The sequence below is a fragment of the Schistocerca americana genome, chromosome 8 (genome assembly GCF_021461395.2).
Source record: "Schistocerca americana isolate TAMUIC-IGC-003095 chromosome 8, iqSchAmer2.1, whole genome shotgun sequence".
NCBI lineage: Eukaryota > Metazoa > Arthropoda > Insecta > Orthoptera > Acrididae > Schistocerca > Schistocerca americana.
The window spans coordinates 471,800,741-471,822,464 of NC_060126.1; the positions used below are offsets into that span (position 1 = coordinate 471,800,741).

Here is a 21,724-nt window from a genome sequence, read left to right on the forward strand (position 1 = left end):
ACTGCAGTAGTCCAAAACCCTGGGCATTTTGTTGTCCACACCGACCTTGAGGACGTCCACTTCCTCTAGTTGACTTAGTCTTTGTGGCAGCTGTTCCTGTAATAGTAGTTATACGTATTAGAACATGATTTAGTATTGAATATATTGTGTAATATTAGAACAAAAAAACACCTTCATAAATGTAATATATAACTTGTAAAAATTCAACACGAAACAAAGTATAAACATAAGTGTTGCAATTGAAATTAGTGTCTACGCAACATATACATAAACAAAAATTATTATTAAAAAAAACACATAAACAAGCATACCTTTCTCATCAGTATTCAGTAGAACCTTCTCAGGAGTAACATCGTCTTCTGATGAAGAATCCGGAACTATTGGCGATGGAAATTCTTCCTCAGATAAAGACTCCAGCGGTTCGCCCTCAGATTCATTATCTAAAATCTCATTTAGAGCATTTATAATGTCCTCTTCTGTGCATAGAAATTTGGCCATAATATATTCCTAAGTTACAAGCACTACCTACACTGACAGAATGCACTACCAAACCCATTTTCATGGTACAAAACTCTGGGTGCGCAATATCTGCATACAAGGTCAGACTTGTTTGAACCTCTCTCCCTCTCGTCCCCTGCTGAAAACTGGAACATCAGCCGGAAGTGAAGTAAAAATGAGTTTTGTGATTGTTGACCAAACACACACTAACAATAGGCATGAAGCTACATGAAAAATGCGATTGTTATGGTGACTGCGCCAGGCAGGTCAGAACTGACCCTTCTGCAGTTCTAGGTGAATCTTTATATTTCTCTTTTATGTTTTCACCATAAAATGTGAAATGGAGTATAATCTCTAATTACCTTATTTCATAAAAAGTCACAGAAATGTAACACTCTAGGCAATAATACAAAAGAGTGGTAAACAAAAGAATTATCAAGTGGGTCATGAGTGGCCCAGCCGCGGTTCTGGTGTTAAGGGTGCTTTATTAAGACAATGAAGTGCCTAATACCATATTGTCTGTTAAGAGGTTTCTAGTGAAATACAGCATCCCAATGTTACATCATCAGGGTGTATACGACCCAGGAGATTCAGGAAAAACCCAGGAATTTTTTTGTCCGGGAGAAAACCTGGAAAAACCCGGAAATTTTTTTAGAATTCCGGGAATTTTTCATTGTTTTAGTTACCAGTTAAATTTTTATGATTTTTGTCTGGTAAGAACCAACACTCTAACGAAAGGCGTTACTGTATCCCACTTTTGCAGAATAATACTGCAGCAAGAAAACATGAACGAGAGAAAAAAAAAACGAAAGTAAGACTTAAGTCGCAAAGGAAATGCGCCATATACAACAACAAAACACTGTGCACATACAAGCGTCTGCCAACCAAAGTGTGTCAAAGGCTTTAGAAAGAGTATGCAGTGTTTCTTAACAACAAATTGCCTCCGATGAGCATGGCGTGACAGCTGTTTACATTAGATTAATTTTGAGCAGTTGCGGGCGGGCTCTTGCGCATGAGTAGTTGAGTTGCGTGTGAGTAGTACCTTCTCCCGCTTCTGGCTACAGATGTGTGGCTTGGCGCCACTATCTAAATTGGTCAGGTTTGGAAATCGTAGATCTGGGGCTGATGCACAGAGCAGTCTGAGTAGTGGGGAGGTGCGTAGTCTCCACGTGATCTGTGTTTATATTTAGTGATTTTGCTGTTTCCTCTTCGATTATTGCTCCCACATTAAATGAAAACAAAAAGGATTTCTGTGGTCAGGAGCTATCAAATGAATTAAAATACGTTCGCATAATTACGGAAGGCTAAAATATGTTGTTAGTTTCAGGTTTTATTTCCACCTTTTTGACTGTCAAGCATTAATCGCCTTGTGGAACAATTAAGTTATTTTTGTCTGCTAAAGAGATTTGGCTTTTATTAATCTTTTGCGCTGAGGCAGTCAATTTATTTGAAACAAAGTGTTTAATTTCACACTGTTGGCTAGTTTTAACTGTTCGCTGCATTTCAAGTGCACGTTTTCCATCTTCTAGCTCGTATGGCTTTATGCCATAATAATGAACCAAACATGAGATAATAGATTACTGGTCCTCAAGAAAATTTACATCTGAATCTGGACATACGATTGTGCACTTCAAGCCGAACTATGCATTTTAGTATGATTCACGAAATTCTGATGCTCTTGAAGTATCCTTTGATGTCTTGTTTCTTTTATGACATAATGCAAGATCTTTAAATGTTTTACACGTACGAACATGCAGGCTTCCTGCGTCATCGTAGCTGCGCAGGCACAGTGATGCCTGTTATCTGTCGCTCTCTGGCAACTGCTGAAACGAACCAATTTCTAACAGGTCACGGGAAAATATTGCGAATGATGGTTTGAAAAGTGTTACTTTCAAAGTAAATTTCCTTTTACGCAAGATGAACTATGTGCGAGATGTACGATGAATTTCTTAAATCACAGAGTGTTTGACTCTCATTCAAAAATCAACTATTTGAGAATGACCATCTAGAAGAATTTCGAGCCCAGAAGATCAGACATTTACGTCGTTATTAAAAATTTTACTGGCACATTTGTGTGATGTATCTTAAAGTGTAACACTCGCAAAAAGATCAGCATTATATGTGGAAGCTTAGCTTCTCTTGCAGCTTATTAATCTTTGAGATGAATATTATTTGTCAAAGCTTTGTTTTTCTTGTAGTCAAACTATGTCTATTAATTTCCACCATTAACTTTTCTTTTTTGTGTTCGTGCTATTTAAGAGTGATTTTGCTATTGGTTGACTACATCACGTGTCCTATGCTGTCATCAGCTGGCGAGATCACGTGACATGAGCTATGACTGGCTTACAAAAGCACGTCTTGTTTCATTGCTTCAGAAAGTAACATGCACTGTTTGGTGGAATTCGAATTTATACCTCCGTAACATGGAAAAATCAGCGTAAATGTTGCTGCACATCAAAAATCTTTTCAAAACGTGTTTTTTTCCCCCTGGGTTTTGTTTTCTAAAGTGGCGGCAAATTCTACGTCTGTGTAGAAAACCATAAACATTCTAAGGACTGATAAGTTTTACATTGCCGAGGAAAAGTATACTGTCACTTAACATGGAAAAAGTGTATTTTCAACCGGGAGAAAGTGTATTTTCAACCGGGAAATCCGGGAAAAATCCGGGAATTTTTTTTCCTTGTCCATGTATACACCCTGATCATCCACCTCACTCACCTGACCTAGCACCAAGTGACTTATCTATTACCCACGGTCAAATCTGCATTAAAAGGAACAAGATTTCAGGCCATTTAAGAAGTGGAAGAAAAAGCAGCACACGTCATCAAGGAGCTCACAGAGAAAGACTTGCAGCACTGTTTCCATCAATGGAAAATTTGTTTGGAGCATTGTAGAGATAGAGGAGGGGAGTGCATTGAGGGTGATAATAACTGCTTTTGTATGTTTTTGAAACAAACTGGTTTATAGCAGTAGTACCATTATTTTATAGCACACCTCATGTACTGAAAAGGGGGCCCAAACATGTCAATACCAAAACAGCCAAGAAAGCAGAGGAACAGGCTTACAACTGGTTCACAGAAAACAGCTTAATTCTTGACATTATGGAATTGAAGTTATGCAATTCCAAAGATGTAACGGTACTGAAAACACAAATTATTAGGTATACCATAAATGAAGCTGTTTGTGAAATTTCCAGATATTTCACAAAGAAAAGCCTCAATTAACTGGAGAGGAACTGAACTGGCACCATCATGACAGGAGCAAAAAGGGTTGAAGGGTAATTAAGAGAGGCGAAGGAAAAGGTGTGGTGAGCTTTAGGAATATGGATAGAGCTCAGAAAAGTCACCCACAATGCTGAGTTATGGGAGACTTTCCAGATGGGATGAGAAGGAAAGAGTGATTTTTGGGAACTGCACCAGATGAGATTTGAAAACCTGAGAGGTTAAAGGTGGAAGATAGAGTATACGCAAGAAGAGGATAACTGGTAAAACATTGTGTACAAGTTAATAAGAGAGAAAAGCTATGTGAATTGTATGTGGTAGAGATGGGAGGTTGACAGCTAAAAATAGGCAGGTCAGATAATGAAAGATGTACAGAACTCAGACCAGTTTGAGTCACAGGGATGGGATGTTGATGGCAGTGCTGTATGTAGAGGTCAGACAGCTGGCATAGATCTTCACTTACAAACTCCCATGGGTCGAGTACCACAGTGGTAGATCCCTTGTCCGCTGGGAAGGTGATGATGATCTGCTGTTCCTCCTTAAAACCTCAGGCCACTCATGAGGACTAACATCACAATTCATAGAACTTCTTACCCCTCTCAAACTATGCAACCCCAGCTTTTACCTTCTCAAGATCCACCAACCCAATCATCCAGGCCACCCTGTAGCTGCTTGCTTCAAAGTACCCACTGAACATGTATCTGCCCTGGTTAATCAACAGCTGCAACCCGTAGTACAAAGACTTCCATCCTGTATCAAAGACACCATTCCCTAGATCGTCTGAAACCTGTGCTTGTCCCACTCTCACCACACACCTTGCTTGTCACCGTTGATGCCACATCCCTCTATACTAACATCCTCCATGCAAATGGCTGTCTCGGCTGAACATTTCCTCAGCCTCTGCCCAAGTGATTCCAAACCTATGACATCCTCCCTGGTCACGCTAATCAACTTTGTACTTACCAACAACTGCTACACTTGAGTGGCAGATTTACAGACAGATCATGGGTACAGCCATGGGAAGCGGGATGGATCCTTCCTATACCAACCTTATCATGGGTCACTTACAGGGGGTGTTCCTGAGATCCATAAGCCTTCAGTGCCTGGTTTGGTTTAGATACACTGATGATATCTTTCCCAAATGGACTCCTGGTGAAGCTGACCTCTTAAAATTCTTGGACTCTCTGAATATATTCTCTCAACTGAATTTCACATGATCCTATTCTGAATCCCATGCCACTTTGCTTGACATTGGTTTCATTTCCACATTAAACCTACTAACAAACAACATTACTTACATTTGACAGTTGCCATCCTTTCCATGTCAAACATTCCCTCCCATACAGTCTTGGAATTCATGACAAAGGTATTTGTTCAGATGCAGACTCTTCACAGTGATAAACCATCATTCCCACCTCAGCCTTCACTGGAAGTAATTACCTCACCAGCCTCATTCAAAAGCAGATTTCCTGGTCTATCACATCCAGTCTTGGTGCTGCTGATTCCTCCAAAAAACAACTTAGGTGTACACCTCAGATCACTCAGTACTATTCTGGCCTTGAGTGTACTAATCAGCTACTCCAATAAGGTTATGACTTCCTAAAATCATGCCCTGAAATGAGGTACATTTTATCCAAGATTTTGCCCACCACACCTAATATAGCTTTTTGTAACCTTCCAATTTCTGCAATATCCTTGTCAGACCCTGTGCTCCATCTGCTTCCATCTCCCTATGGCTCCTACCCCTGTGACCATCCCAGCTGCAAGACTTGCCCTTTGCATCCTCCTACCACCATCTATACCAGGTCTGTAACCAGTGAAACATATACTATCAAAGGGAGAGCCACCTGTGAAACGACACACATAATGTACCATCTGTTATGTAAACACTGTTTGGCCTTTGACATCAGCACTACTACCACCAAGTAATAAATTAGGATGAATGGGCATAGGCAGAGGGAGTATACTGGCAACATACAATATCCTGTAGTACAGCGTGCTCTACAATATGACAGTTGTGACCTATCTCAGTACCTGTTTCCCCACACGTGCCATCTGGATTCTTTCCCCAGACACCAGTTTCTCAGAACTCTGCAGGTGGGAACTGGCATTCCCACACGTTCTTGGTTCTCGCCGCCCGCATGGCCTTATTGTACTTGTATGTTAATTTCTTTGGTCTCAGCATTTCCTCACAGCAATTATACCTTTCTTCACTCTAGAGTTTGCTACATCTTTCATTCTCAGACCTGTCTGTTTTTCACTGCCACCTCCCACCTCTATCACGTACAGTGCACGTAGCTTTCCACTCTTGCACAATGTTTTAGCAGTTATCTCCATCTCACATCTTTCGTACCCTATCTTGCACCTTTAAGCTCTCAAGCTTTCAAATCTTAACTGGGGCAGTACCCAAAAACCAGTCTTTCCTTCTCAACCCATCCAGTAAGTCTCCCCTGACCTGAGTTTCCGGGCAACTTTTCTGATCTCTATCCCTTTTCCTAAATCTCACCAGTCCTTTTCCTTCACCACTATTCCTTCCGCTTCAACCGTTCTGCCAGAAGAATAAACCACTGGCTCCAAAAGCTATAAATTTTTTTTTTTTTTTTTTTCTTTTGTGTCCCCAGCTTTATGTATTCACATGAAATCTGGTCAGTGTGCCTACCTTTGCCTTACACTTAATGTGGCACCACATAACTGCGGGTATGGTGGCGCCATCTATTGGTAGACAGATTGACATGTGTGCACCGTTGCTGTTGCACAGTGCCAGTGTGGTTTCACGCCGAAGAGAAGGTGGTCACACCAGTTATCATCAACTACCAAACATGCAGGTGAGTAAGCAGGAACAATGAAGAGTGATTTGATTTTTGGTGGTGGAGGGAGTTGGAGGCCGTGAAATGTATCGACAGATGAAGACTGTGTATGGCGAGTACAGTCTGAGTTGTTCAAGCGTTGTGGAATGGCAAAAATGATTCCTTGAGGGGTGCAAGTCACTGGAAGATGACGCTCATTGTGGATGGGCTCATTGTGTCATCACACTGGAAATTGGTGCGGAAGTGAATGCTTCAGTCTTGGACAACTGCAGAACCACCGTGGATGAGATCCATCATTTACTGGGTATTAGCATGGGCACCACCCATACCATAATGCATTAGCACTTGAACTTTCAAGAAATCAGTGTGCAGTGGATTCCCCACCAACTGACTGCCGAACAGTGCAATGCTCGAATGGTGCTGTCCTTAAGTCATCTGAAACATTAACATGAGGAGGAATATGGCTTTCTGTCATGTGTTGTCACAGTTGTCAAAACATGGTGTCACCATTTTGAACTGGAAAGCAAGCGTCAGAGCAAGCAGTGGAAACATGCAACTTCACCACCTCCAAAGAAATCAAAGGCCGTACACACCACTTCTGGTAAGGTCATGATGTCCTTCCTCTTTGACCACAAGGGCCCACTGCGTGTCAAGTTCCTGGAACGGGGAATTACCATCAATGCCCAGCGTTTTCAAGCCATTTTGCAGAACCTTAGATGCCATCAAGTCAAAACACTGAGGCATGTTGTCCAATGGTGTTATTCTCCTGCATGATAATACCCGCCGACACATGCATGGCCAATGCGGTGAAGATGACATTGCAGCAGTTTCGATGGGGAATGCTGGAACATCCACTGTACACTCCAGACATTTCATCATGTGACTTTCATGTGTTTGGACCTCTAAAAGAAGCTATTTGCAGACATCAATACGCAACAGACGACGAAGTGTATGACTGGGTCCAGGCCTGGATCTGACAGCAACCTACTAGTTTCTTCAAGGATGGAATTGACCAGCTAGTGTCACAATGGGATAAATGTGCCAACAGTTTTGGTGGCTATTTTTGAGTATGTGTAGTGTGTATGACTACATTTCTGAGTTAATAGAATCATTACCATTACTTTACACTACTGACCATGTTTCGTTTGAATGCCCTTTATTTTTTTATTTTTTTTTTTTTTTTTGTGTGTGTGTGTGTGTGTGTGTGTGTGTGTGTGTGTGTGTGTGTGTGTGTATTAAATTGTACTATCATCTCCCAATGCTAACAAAAATATCACAGAGCTAAAAGATTTTAGAATAAATCTAAGATCACTAGTAATAAAGCACTGCCTTTACAGCATATAAGCATTCTTATAATTTGATGTGGCACAACAAGCAACAATATGTGTGAACAACACAAGGTATATGTCTAAGTCAATTTATCGTAAATAGAGAAATTAGTATAAATTTCATGGTTGTAAATCTTGGTGCCTATAACCTACATGAATAATGTGATAACAATACTGTCAGCAGAGTTCAAATATTTCTTAGTTATCTTTTGTTATCAAATATCGATTAGCTTTTTATTTCCTGAGCTCATTAGCACATATTTTCTCTCAGTTTAATATCCATTATGTGAAGCAATGTACAGTAACATCTGAAATGTAACTATCACAGCCCTTCTCATCATCTACTATTATATCATCCACTCTGACTTATCCAACATCACACTGTAGCCTACTTTTTGTGCAACATAATACGTAAAGGAGAAATAAAAATTGAATACAATCCAAATGAATCACAATTTAAGGTGCAGTGATATTTAAGTTGACCAAAAAACACAGTTATGCCTGGTTTGAACTTCAAAATTCTTGCTAAATTTGACTGTAGACAAGATTACTAACATACTTTGCATATTTCCACTCAAAAATGTCACACAGCATAATCATCTAAGGCAGTTCCGTTAAGGCCAAATTTTTTTTATAGAGGCATTAGTAAGAATATTTTTCATAAACAGCTTGGAGATATGTCTTCAGGGACCCTAGGATTCCTGCAATTTTGTGCTAATGCATTTACTCTCAAATACTGGCCTTAATTTGAGGAAGAATTTTTTGAGGATGTACGTCTGGAGTACACCATTGTACGGTAGTGAAACATGGACTGTGGGAAAACCGGAACAGAAGAGAATCAAAGCATTTTTTGTTTGGTCATCAGTCTACTGACTGGTTTGATGCAGCCCGCCACGAATTCCTTTCCTGTGCTAACCTCTTCATCTCAGAGTAGCACTTGCAACCTATGTCCTCAATTATTTGCTTGACATATTCCAATCTCTGTCTTCCTCTACAGTTTTTGCCCTCTACAGCTCCCTCTGGTACCATGGAAGTCATTCCCTCATGTCTTAGCACATGTCCTATCATCCTGTCCCTTCTCCTTATCAGTGTTTTCCACATATTCCTTTCCTCTCCGATTCTGCATAGAACCTCCTCATTCCTGACCTTATCAGTCCACCTAATTTTCTACATTTGTCTATAGCACCACATCTCAAATGCTTTGATTCTCTTCTGTTCCAGTTTTCCCACAGTCCATGTTTCACTACCGTACAATGCTGTACTCCAGACGTACATCCTCAGAAAATTCTTCCTCAAATTAAGGCCGGTATTTGACATTATTAGACTTCTCTTGGCCAGAAATGCCTTTTTTGCCATAGCGAGTCTGATTTTGATGTCCTCCTTGCTCCGTCCGTCATTGGTTATTTTACTGCCTAGGTAGCAGAATTCCTTAACTTCATTGACTTTGTGACCATCAATCCTGATGTTAAGTTTCTCGCTGTTCTCATTTCTACTACTTCTCATTACCTTCGTCTTTCTCCGATTTACTCTCAAACCATACTGTATACTCATTAGACTGTTCATTCCGTTCAGCAGATCATTTAATTCTTCTTCAGTTTCACTCAGGATAGCAATGTCATCAGCGAGTCATCCTTTCACCTTGTATTTTAATTCCACTCCTAAACCTTTCTTTTATTTCCATCATTGCTTTCTCGATGTACAGATTGAAGAGTAGGGGCAAAAGGCTACAGCCTTGTCTTACACCCTTCTTAATACGAGCACTTCGTTCTTGATCGTCCACTCTTATTATTTATTCCCTCTTGGTTGTTGTACATATTGTATATGACCTGTCTCTCCCTATAACTTACCCCTACTTTTTTCAGAATCTCGAACAGCTTGCACCATTTTATATTGTCGAATGCTTTTTCCAGGTCGACAAATCCTATGAAAGTGTCTTGATTTTTCTTTAGCCTTGCTTCCATTATTAGCCATAACGTCAGGACTGCCTCTCTCATCCCTTTACTTTCCCTAAAGCCAAACTGATCGTCACCTAGCGCATTCTCAATTTTCTTTTCCATTCTTCTGTATATTATTCTTGTAAGCAGCTTTGATGCATGAGCTGTTAAGCTGATTGTGCGATAATTCTTGCACTTGTCAGCTCTTGCCGTCTTCGGAATTGTGTGGATGATGCTTTTCTGAAAGTCAGATGGTATATCGCCAGACTCATATATTCTACACACCAACGTGAATAGTCGTTTTGTTGCCACTTCCCCCAATGATTTTAGATATTCTGTTGGAATGTTATCTATCCCTTCTGCCTTATTTGACCGTAAGTCCTCCAAAGCTCTTTTAAATTCCGATTCTAATACTGGATCCCCTATCTCTTCTAAACCGACTCCTGTTTCTTCTTCTATCACATCAGACAAATCTTCACCCTCATAGAGGCTTTCAATGTATTCTTTCCACCTATCTGCTCTCTCCTCTGCATTTAACAGTGGAATTTCCATTGCACTCTTAATGTTACCACTGTTGCTTTTAATGTCACCAAAGGTTGTTTTGACTTTCCTGTATGCTGAGTCTGTCCTTCCGACAATCATATCTTTTTCGATGTCTTCACATTTTTCCTGCAGCCATTTCATCTTAGCTTCCCTGCACTTCCTATTTATTTCATTCCTCAGCGACTTGTATTTCTGTATTCCTGATTTTCCTGGAACATGTTTGTACTTCCTCCTTTCATCAATCAACTGAAGTATTTCTTCTGTTACCCATGGTTTCTTCGCAGCTACCTTCTTTGCACCCATGTTTTCCTTCCCAACTTCTGTGATGGCCCTTTTTAGAGGTGTCCATTCCCTTTCAACTGTACTGCCTATTGCGCTATTCCTTATTCCTGTATCTATAGCATTAGAGAACTTCAAACGTATCTCGTCATTCCTTAGTACTTCCGTATCCCACTTCTTTGCGTATTGATTCTTCCTGACTAATGTCTTGAACTTCAGCCTACTCTTCATCACTACTATATTGTGATCTGAGTCTATATCTGCTCCTGGGTATGCCTTACAATCCAGTATCTGATTTCGGAATCTCTGTCTGACCATGATGTAATCTAATTGAAATCTTCCCGTATCTCCCGGCCTTTTGCAAGTATACCTTCTCCTCTTGTGATTCTTGAACAGGGTATTCGCCATTACTAGCTGAAACCTGTTACAGAACTCAATTAGTCTTTCTCCTCTTTCATTCCTTGTCCAAGCCCATATTCTCCTGTAACCTTTTCTTCTACTCCTTCCCCTACAACTGCATTCCAGTCGCCCATGACTATTAGATTTTCGTCCCCCTTTACATACTGCATTACCCTTTCAATATCCTCATACACTTTCTCTATCTGTTCATCTTCAGCTTGCGATGTCGGCATGTATACCTGAACTATCGTTGTCGGTGTTGGTCTGCTGTCAATTCTCAAATAGTACTAGCAAATAACGAGAATAAAACTGGATAGTATATTAATTTATCCATCACTGGGCTAGAAGAAAACAAACTACATATCCTTGCATAGGAGTTTTATGTTCTTGTATGATAGTCCTTAGCAAGTTTTTGGCAGACAGCAGGTGGGAAATCTCCAAACATTTATAAATAAAGTCAAAGAATACGTCATTAGGCAGTTCTTCTATAATTTATCAGGGATGGGATCACAAAATCAATCAAGTGTAACTTACAAATGATATTGTTCACAGCTGTTATTCTCTCAGCAACTGTAGTATAACTGTCAACTGATGACTGAATTTTATTCTGAAAAATATGTAACTTACAAATAATTGCATTTTTTCATTTTATGGAAGTAGAAATTTTGGGAAGTCAGAAACAAAACAGTATGGGAGAAGAACTAAGGTTAAAACTTCTATTACACTGAATCATCAATTTGCAAAGTCCAGGATGGAATGTAACAAGGAGGTTAGACAGAGGGTGGGGGAGAATGGGGGAGGCGGGGGGGGGGGGGGGTGGAGGGGGAAAAGAGAGAAGTAAAAAGATTGGATGTGTTGGTAGAAAAGAGGGCTATGTAGTGCTGGAATGGGAACAGGGAAAAGGCTAGATGGGTGAGGAAAATTACGTACAGGGATTGAGGTCAGGAGGGCTACAGGAATGTAGGATATATTGCGGGGAAATTTCTCCATGCATAATTCAGAAAAGCTGGTGTTGGTGGGAAGGATTGATATGGCACAGGCTGTGAAGCAGTCATTGAAATGAAGAATCTCATGTTGGGTGGCATGCTCAGCAACAGGGTGGTCCAGTAGTTTCTTGGCCACACATGTAGATCACATGACTGGTTTCACAGGTAGCTCTGACTTTGATGGGATAGATGATGTTTGTGGCCAGATTGGAGTTGGTGGTGGTGGGCCAGGCTTTGCTCCTAAATCATATTACAGGGATATGACCTTTGAGATAAGGGATTGGGATCAGGGGTTGTGTAGGGGTGGTCAGTTATACTATGCAGATTCAGTGGATGACAGGATACCACTGTGGGAGGGGTGGGAAGGTTGGTGGGCAGGGCATTTATTTCAGAGAATGATGAGAGCTAGTCAGAACCATGATGGAGAATGTAATTCAGTTGCTCCAGTCCTAGGGTTCTGAATTACAAGAGAAATGCTCCTCTGTGACCAGACAGTGAGACTTTGGGAGGTGGTGGGTGACTGGAAAGGTAAGCCACAGGAGATTTGTTTTTGTACAAGGTTGGGAGGATAATTATGGTCTGCAAAGGCCTCAGTGAGACCCTTGGTATATTTTTAGAGAGACCGCTTGTCACTGCAGATGTGACAGCTATGTGTGGCTAGGCTGTATGGAAAGGACTTCTTGGTATGGAATGGGTGGCAGCTGCCAAAATGGAGGTAATGCTGGTTGTTAGTAGGTTTGATACAGACAGAAGTAATGATGTAGCCATCTTTGAGGTGGAGGTCAACGTCTAGAAAGCAGCTTGTTGGGTTGAGTAGGACCAGGTGAAGCAAATGGGGGAGAAGGTGAGGTTCTGGAGAAATGTGGACAGGGTGTCCTCACCCTCAATCCAGATCACAAAGATGTCGTCAATGAGTCTGAACCAGGTGAGGGGTTTAGGATTCTGGGCATTTAGGAAGGATTCCTCTAGATGGCCCATGAGTAGGTTGGCATAGAACGGTGTCATGCAGGTGCCCGTAGCTGTACCCCAGCTTTGTGTTTAGGTAATGCCTTCAAAGGAGAAGTAATTGTGGATGAGTATATAGTTGATCATGATGTCTAGGAAGGAGGTTGTTGGCTTGGAATCTGTCAGGAATTGGGAAAGGTAGTTTCTAAAAGTGATAAAGCCATGGGCATTAGGGATGTTGGTGTAAAGGGAGGTGGCATCAATAGTGGCGAGCAGGGCACTGTGTGGTAAAGGAACAGGAACTGTGGAGAGATGGTGAAGGAAATGGTTGGTATCTTTTATATAGGAGAGTAGGTTCCAGATAATAGGCTGAAGATGTTGGTGTATGAGAGCAGAGATTCTCTCAGTGGGGGCACAGTAACTGGCCACAGTGCAGTGTCCTGAGTGGTTGGGTTTATGGATTTATGAAGCATATAGAAAAAGGAGTGCAGAGAGTGGTAGGGGTGAGGAGAGAGATGGACTCCAGGAAGAGATTCTGGGATGGGCCTAAGGATTTGAGGAGAAACTGGAGATTCTGCTGGATTTCTGGAATGGGATCACTTTGGCAAGGTTTCTAGGCGGATGTATCTGGTGGCTGGTGAGTTCTCCTGCCAGGTAATACTTGTGGCTCTAAACAACAGTAGTGGAGCCTTTGTCAGCAGGTAGGATTATAAAGTTGGGATCAGTTTTTAGGTGGTGGACTGTGGTTCTTTCTGCAGATGTAAGGTTAGTTTGCATGTTGAGGGATTTGGGGAATGATGATGAGGCAAAGTTTGAAGTTAATAAATTCTGGAAAGTTAAGTTGGGGGCAGTGGAGGTGGATCACGGTTGGATCAAGAGGTGAACTGAGTCATACAGGCTTCAACATTGGTCTTTTGTTGAGTCTAATTGGTAGGGTTGGTGTCGAAAAAATGTTTCCACGGTAGGGACCAGGAGACAGAGAGAAGGTTGTTAACAAGTCCTGCATGATTGAATCTGGAAGTGGGGCAAAAGGTGGCATCTTCAGACAGGACTGATATTTCTGTGGGGCTAAGGTTTTTGGGGAAAGTTCATGACTGTGTTTCTGGTCTATGTAGATTCTGGCTTCTGTGTGTTGGTGTGAGGGAGTTTTGGAGGGTTGGGTAAATGAAGTAGGTCTTCGAGACAGGGTTTGTCAGCTAAAAGGGGGTGTGGAGGAGGTTTGGAGCTGGTGGAGAGGTGGTGGACAGTGATACTCCAAGGGGGGGGTAGGAAGTGATCAGGGTGGAGAGCTTTTTGAGATGGTATTGTGCATGTTGTCCTAGTTCCTGGAAGAAAAGAGTTTCAGTGTGTGTTATGGGTTCCAGAAATTTGGGATTGCTTAGCAGTAGAATTTTATGGATGGAAAGAAGGTACTGCAAGAAGGTTTGGACTTGATTGATATGGTTTTGAGGGACTATGTTGGTGAGGACTAAGGATTGGTGGAATCTGAACAGATGGAGGTCACTGTGGAAGAAAGGGTGGCAGCTAGAGATGGGTAATCTGATGGTATAATATTGAGACATTTATTTTTTATGTACCTATCACAGAAGGCCCTGTTTTTAACTAATCAACAATTTTGGATCCCTCATATAAGTATCAGGGCGTTGACTGTTTACACTTTGATTTTATTTAGATCATTAGTGTTTTGGAGTGTTTATATAAGTATATATCAAAGATGATTTGTTTTAGTTTTATGGTGCAGCCGTGCCAAAGGCACAATAAAAAAATTCTTGACGTTTTGAGGTGTCCTATGTACTACCAGATAGCAGAGTTATCCACGCAAAATATTTTGACAACGTGACTTGTCTTCATCAGGTGCTACCTAAGATTGCTAGTTGAGTGGACTGGATCCATTATTTATACCTACAACCTTCTCCCTCCATGCACAGTGCTAGGTGCTCTGGCCGTGGTCTGTTTCTGTTAAAATCATCCTGAAATGTTCAGTTTTCTGTCCACTGTGCCTGGCAATGAGCTGGTGTTTTGTTTTTGGTATTGTGCACCTGGTGCTTTACCTGTGATTCATTCTTGATGTCGACATTCTCAGTTTTGCTTTTTGTTGATTTCTTCCATTGCAACCATTGCATTTCAACAGCTTCAGGGCAGGATTCCAGGCTTTGCTGAGTTTGTACTTAGGGTCACAATTCGTGAAGTTTTTCTGCCACCTTTACCTCTATTGACTCTCTTATAGTACTGTCCTGGTATCTGGAGGTCTGCACCAGAGCCATCTGTTTTTTGTAGCTCATGTTATGATTAAGTCACATACAGTGCTTGGCAATGGCTGATTTAAATGCATGTCTCAGTTTTTTAAGCCTATGATGTTCTTGACATTTAACATCCACTGTCCTTGTTTGTTGGTCTATCTGTGAAATGCCACATTGGCAAAGTATATTATGATTCCCAATTTTTTAAAATTAAGATCCTCTTTCTCATTTCTGAGTACTCCTCCTATTCTGGGAGGTGAGCAAAACAAAAATTTGATGAAATGCTTCTTGAGAATCCTGTTGACCTTGGCAGAAATAGATCCTGCATAGAGCAGATAAGCCACAATCTATTTTTCATTTATTTTGTCTTGTCTATCATGCAGCAGAATGGCATTCTGAATCTGTTTGACTTTGTGTCTATTTTTGCAGAGGATTGAGTGTAGATGCTCTATTTGTGATGTTGAACTATCATGGTTTGGCAAGATGCATGCTCTCTGAACCAATGTCTTTAGAGCTCCATTCTTCTCTGCTGGGTGGTGAAAGCTGCTAGCATGCAGTGCCTGTTCATTTATGATACACTCTATGGCCAAATGACGCACCTTGGCAGACCAAAAAAAATTTGACATAAAAAATAGAGCATCTATGCATAGTCTCCTGCCAAAATAGACAAAAACTCATATTCAGAAGGCCTCAGAACCAGCCTCTCTACCACATACATGATAGAGAAGAAGAGCAAGATGAAGAAGCAGAGATGTGGCTTACATGCCCTATGTGGGTTCTATTTCTGCCAAGATCAACCAGATTCTCAAGAAGCACCCAATCAAGTGAATGTTCTGTCCACCTACCAAAATAAGAGGACTACTGAGAAATGTAAAAGATGACCTGGATTTATGAGAACAAGGAATTTGTAATATAACTCACCAATGTGGCATATTGTACATTGATCAAACAACTAGGCCGATGGACAGTGGATGCCAGGAACATCACAGGCACACACAGCTGAGACAGGCAACTAAATCAGCCATTTCTGAGCACTGTCTGGAACTTAATCATATCATGATTTATAAAAAAAACAAGGGGTATGGCACAGCCACCCAGATACTGGGACAGGGTTATAAGATAGTCAGCAGAGATAAAGATGGCAGAAAACCTCTTGAATCACGACACTGCGTACAAACTCAGTAAAGCCGGGAATCCTGCTCTAGAGATGCAAAAAATGCAATGGTTGTAGTGGTAGAGCTCAACAAAAAGAACTGAGAATGTACAGGTGGGAAATGACCCTAGTCAGAGCACTGTACCAAGAACAGAATGGCCAAATTGCTGTCAGGTGCACCAGACTGAAAATGGAATGCCAGCTCATTGCCAGGTGCACCAGACAAAAATATGGAACTTCTTGGGGCAATTATAGTGGGAACAGGCCACAGACAGAGCGCCTAAAACTGTACATATGGACCTGTTCCACTCAATTAGCAGTCTCAGGTAGCTTCTGATAAAAACAACAAGTCACGTTGTCAAAATATTGTGCATGGATGACACTGATATCCAACAGTACACCAGGCACCTCAAGATTGCCAGGAGAGCCTGAAGAATTAAAAAGAATTATTCTTAGTTCTGTATCCAAATCCGCTTAAAGCATGTGTGCATTGTTAAAGATGTAGGCAGTTTTATAAATGCTAGTTAAAGCATGTTAATGCTCTTACTTTGTGGTAGTACATCAGTTCAAATAACTAAGATTTGCCGTTTAAAAGAAAGATAAATTTTATGTGAGAGTAAAACTCACATGTTCATAAGAATGTATGTAGTATATAGTATTTCCAGTAGGATTGTATTATTTCTGAATCCATGGACATAAATAAAGAAACAACAAGAGGATGTGAAGTGGTGAAAAAAACATGCAATGTGCAGAACTTAATTTATAAAAAGTCATATTTTTCATGATGCAGACACTGATCTTGAATGATAATAAGCCATGTAGCCTGTCATCATTCCTTGTAGCATAATGGACTTATTATTGTTAAAGTAATTGTCCTCTTTGTTGCAGATGTGTGGTAGTTAAACCTGGAGAGGGATGCACTGTCAAAGAGCAAGACGTGAGCTTACCATTCCCAAAATGCTGCCCAGTAACAAGATGTACTAAAGGAGGAAAATGATGTGACCTGTGTCTGTTCATATTATTCATTTACAATAATGGTCAAAATATAACTAGAGCTGTTATATCATTTCTTGGCAGACACTATTGTAACTTGCAGTAAACCACATAATAAAACAGATATTTATCATTTCTAGATAACTTTTGCCTCATATTTAAAATCTCTGCATATCACTGTGGAATTTAAGTAAAATGTTAGTTAATATAGATTATAATTAAGATTATTATAATTATGGTCTTAACTGTTCTCAGACTATTTCCAAGAGAGCCTAAACATTATGACCACCTGCCTGACAGCTTGTTGGCCAACATTGTGAATGCAATACAGCAATAATTCTGCATGTCATGGATTCGGCAAGCCTTTGGTAGATTTCTGGAGGTGCGTGGCACCAAATGTCTCTCTGCAGGTCACACAATTCCCATAAAGTATGAGCTAGTGGTTTGTAGACACAGAGTTGGCTCCTGATAGCATCCCAAATGTGTCCCATTAGTTGGCTGTGACACCAACATAATTTCATTACTACATTCATCAAATTTCTGTAGCACGATTCTGGTCTGATGACAGGGACAGTTATCCTGCTGGAAGAACCCAAACCACAGGGGATTACTTGTTGACCTAGTGACACTGACAGCTATTCTGCTGGAAGAAGCCATCGCCTTTGGGATAACATTAAGGAATGCAGGTGGTCCACAATAATGTTCACATAGACCAACACTGTCATGGTGTCTGTGATTGCTATCCCAAATCCCATGGAAGCCCAAGTGAATGTCCTCATAGCACAATACCATCCCAACTGTCTTGCATCCATGTTGCATTTCAAGCAGCCTTTTGCCTGGATGAGGGTGTTCCTGAACATGACCACTGATCTGGAATAACAAGAAACATGATTCATCTATACCAAGTAACATGTCTCCAACGATTCTTAATCTTATCTCAATTAGCCCATGCCCACTGCAGTCATAATTACACATGTTGTTGGATCAATATGTGAACATGCAAGGGTCATCCCATGTTCACAGTTTGTGCTAAACAGTGTGCTCCAAAGCACTTGTGCCTACACTAGCATTGTAGTATGTTATCAGGTCTGCCACAGATTCCAGCCTCTCCTGCTCTTCAGTAGTAGGCAAACCTCTGATATCTACTTTCAGTGTTGAGATGTGGGTGTCCAACCCTTGTTGTCCACTTGTAGTTTCACCCTTCAACTACTTCCCATAGATGCTCACAGTGGTAGCAGATGAACAACTCGATCAGCTTTGATTTTATAATAAACTACTTTTCAAATAAAAACTGAAAAATAACTTTTATGTATGTGTCATAATAACAACTATTATTGTAAATATCACTGGTAACAACAAATAATTAGCTGTTGATTAGACAGCACTACATTGAAACAGATTTAGTTTTATTTATTTTTTTTCCCCCCAAATAGTGTGTCAAAATCTTTTCTTCCACCAAGATGGCTTTCCTTAAATATTTTCCTTTTTATTCAAGGAAAATAATCAGTTTTTGAAAATGTAATTGGATATATAAAAAATTCTATTCACCAAGTGGTGACAGGAAAAGATACATATGAAAGTTATTAAAATTTGCACATTTTCAGAGCCAGTGGCTCCTTCTTGTGGCAGAAGGGTTAAAGGAGGAAGAGGGGTGAAGGAAAAGGACTGGTGATATTTAGGAAAAGAGGTAGAATTCATAAAAGTCACCCAGAACCATGAGTCAAGGGAGACTTACTGGACAGAATGAGAAGAAAAAAGTCTTACACTTAGTATAGTTTTTAAAATGATTCAGTCCAGAAGTAAGAAGTAACTATTGTTTGTACATGTTAGTACTTTTATTTTCTTTACCTTCCTACCTTCCTTGTACTTACAAGAGCTTGACTGAAAAACATAAGAAGGCATGTTCAGAAAGTGAGTGTACTGCGAGCATAATGGGCTGTGGTTTTCTCGTTTTTTGGGGGTTGGCATTATTGAGTGATGGACGAGGATTCTCTGACAAGCATCACAGGAACATGTTGTATTAAAGATGTTGGTAAGAAATCATGCAAAGTGTGAGCCATGTGCTATGACCACTTAATACTCACAGAAGGAATAACACCTATTGAATTTGTATTTTACAAATCAAAACAGTTTATAGTGAAGGTTTTGTGAAAAGAATGAGTGTGTTCAAGTGGTGTATTGAGTTTATTGGAGGCAGAACAAAACTTCATGATGAACACAGGAGTGGAAGATCATCCATTTTGACTGATGAGTTGATGTAATAAATTGAAGAAACTGTTTGTGAAGACTGCCGGTTGACAGTGGATGAAATTCCTCCAATGTTCCCACAACTCTCCAGAACTTTCTTATATGAGACATTCACAGAAATGCTGGGATACCGGTAACTGTGCCCAAGATGAGTCCCAAAACACCTGACAGAGTAGCACAAGAAAAATTGGGTCAGTAGTGCTTACAAGTTTCTTGAGTGACATTAATTGGAAGGTAAGGATTTTCTGAGCTCTATTGTGACTGGAGATGAAACTTGGGTGGCTCATTAAATGTCTGAAAAAAGACAGTCATCACAGTGGAATCACACCAATTCCTCATCTACCAAAGGATTCAGAACCACAATTTCAGGAAAAAAAATCATGGCCTCCATGTTCTAGGACCAAAAAGGTATTGTTTTGGTTGAATTTCTGTCTCAGGAAGAGACCATCAATGCACAACAATATTGTGTGACCCTAAAAGACTCAACAGGAGGATTCAGAACTAAAGGAACGGAACACTGATGAGAGGAGTGTGATTGTTGCATGACAACACCCATCCTCAAACAGCGTTAGCTATCTGTTCACCTCCTTGAAGGTATGCAAGCAAAGCTTGTACCACAGCTCGCCACATTCATTGAATGGGGAGCCTATTATGTGGAAAAATAGTGAACAAGTGCATCAACAATATTCCATAATTTTTTATCAAATACACTTTTTCTGAAAAAATATATAAAAATCTAGGACACTTACTTTTTGAGCATGCCTCATAGTTGACTTTTTTGTCTTCCTAACACTGTTGTAAACACCTGATACGGCCCTTTCACGTGGGTTGCCATAAATTCAGATGCTGTGAGGTGTGCATAATTTACATTAGAGCTGCAGGGCTTCATCTTTGGCTCACTGTAGCTGTCCTTGTCAAGTAAGCCCAGCCCTTATTTTTTTTTTCTTTTTTAACTTATGTGCCTTGGATCATGATGAATCAGTTGCTTTTAATCCTCATTTCTACACTGCTTCCATTGTTTCATGTTCCACTATATCCAGATCCACATGCTTATTAATGTAGACAACAATGGAAATCACTGTTAGCATTGTTAAAGATGTAAATTTTGGATAGCAAGAAATCATTACCTATAATTGACTGTTGAAGGAGGATGATATATATTTAGCTCTGCCTCTAAATGGTGGCATATTGTTATAGCAAAATTTCATCTAATTAGAAGCAGTAGGCAATGCATCTGGTAGAAGGAATAATATTTCAGAAAAAGAAAGCCATACTAGTGAAGACACATTCATCTTATGTCAGAATCAGAAGACTGTGCTTCAGAGAATGAGGTCAGTAGCAAAAACCTGTAAACTATAGAAGTAGTTCAGTCAAAAGATAAGAACATTGGTTGGAGTTTGATACCCTTTTCACGTCAGGGAAGGGCATCCAGTGGAAATATGATGAAAGAAACACATGGTCCAACCAGGTATGGTACATCCTAAGTAAATGATATCAAATAAGCTTTTCAAGTAATTATGAGCATAACACTCTTGATTATTGTGTTGCAAATGACTAATATTGGGGGCCGATGAGTGTACAGTAATAAATGGGGTGATTTAAATGAAGTTACAATAGAAGTACAGATCAGCTGCATTCTTGCTTGCTGATGTTTATAAATCATATGTGGAATCAACAAGTAGCTTATGGAGTTCAGAGTCAGGCGCAGCAATCTCTCCTCCAAAAGTGTCCCAAAGATGTTTTTTCTCATCACTTGAGTGTTTTGTTTTGATGACAAGTCTGATCAACTGGTGTGAAGAGCAAACGACAAACTAGCACCTGTAATGGGCTTATGGCAACAATGGGTAGAAATACATGCAAAATTATATAATCCTTGAGAAAATGTAACTGTTGATAAGCAACTGGTGGGTTTTAGAGGTCACAGTCCATTCATACAGATATTATAAGTAAACCTGATGATTGGATAAAGATATAGACTCTGTGGGATAGTGCTACTTTGTATGCTCTGAAAACACAAATCTACATAGGAAAACCACCTCACATAGCATGTGAGAAGACCTAGTTTGTTGCTGCCATAGGTCTGACATACACTGAGGTGACAGAAGTCATGGAATACCTCCTAATATCATGTCAGACCTCCTACTGCTCAGT

General features: G+C 40.3%; 1 protein-coding gene across 1 annotated transcript in view; it reads left to right on the top strand.

Annotated features, from left to right (window-relative positions):
- LOC124545993 (venom peptide HsVx1-like) overlaps positions 1–17,470 on the top strand; it is a 135,928-nt gene extending 118,458 nt beyond the window's left edge. The window contains exon 3 of the mRNA XM_047124961.1: positions 17,222–17,470. Within this exon, the coding sequence (XP_046980917.1) occupies positions 17,222–17,330 (109 nt within the window). The 3' untranslated portion in view covers positions 17,331–17,470. The remainder of the gene's footprint in view (positions 1–17,221) is intronic.
- The last annotated feature ends 4,254 nt before the right edge of the window (positions 17,471–21,724 follow it).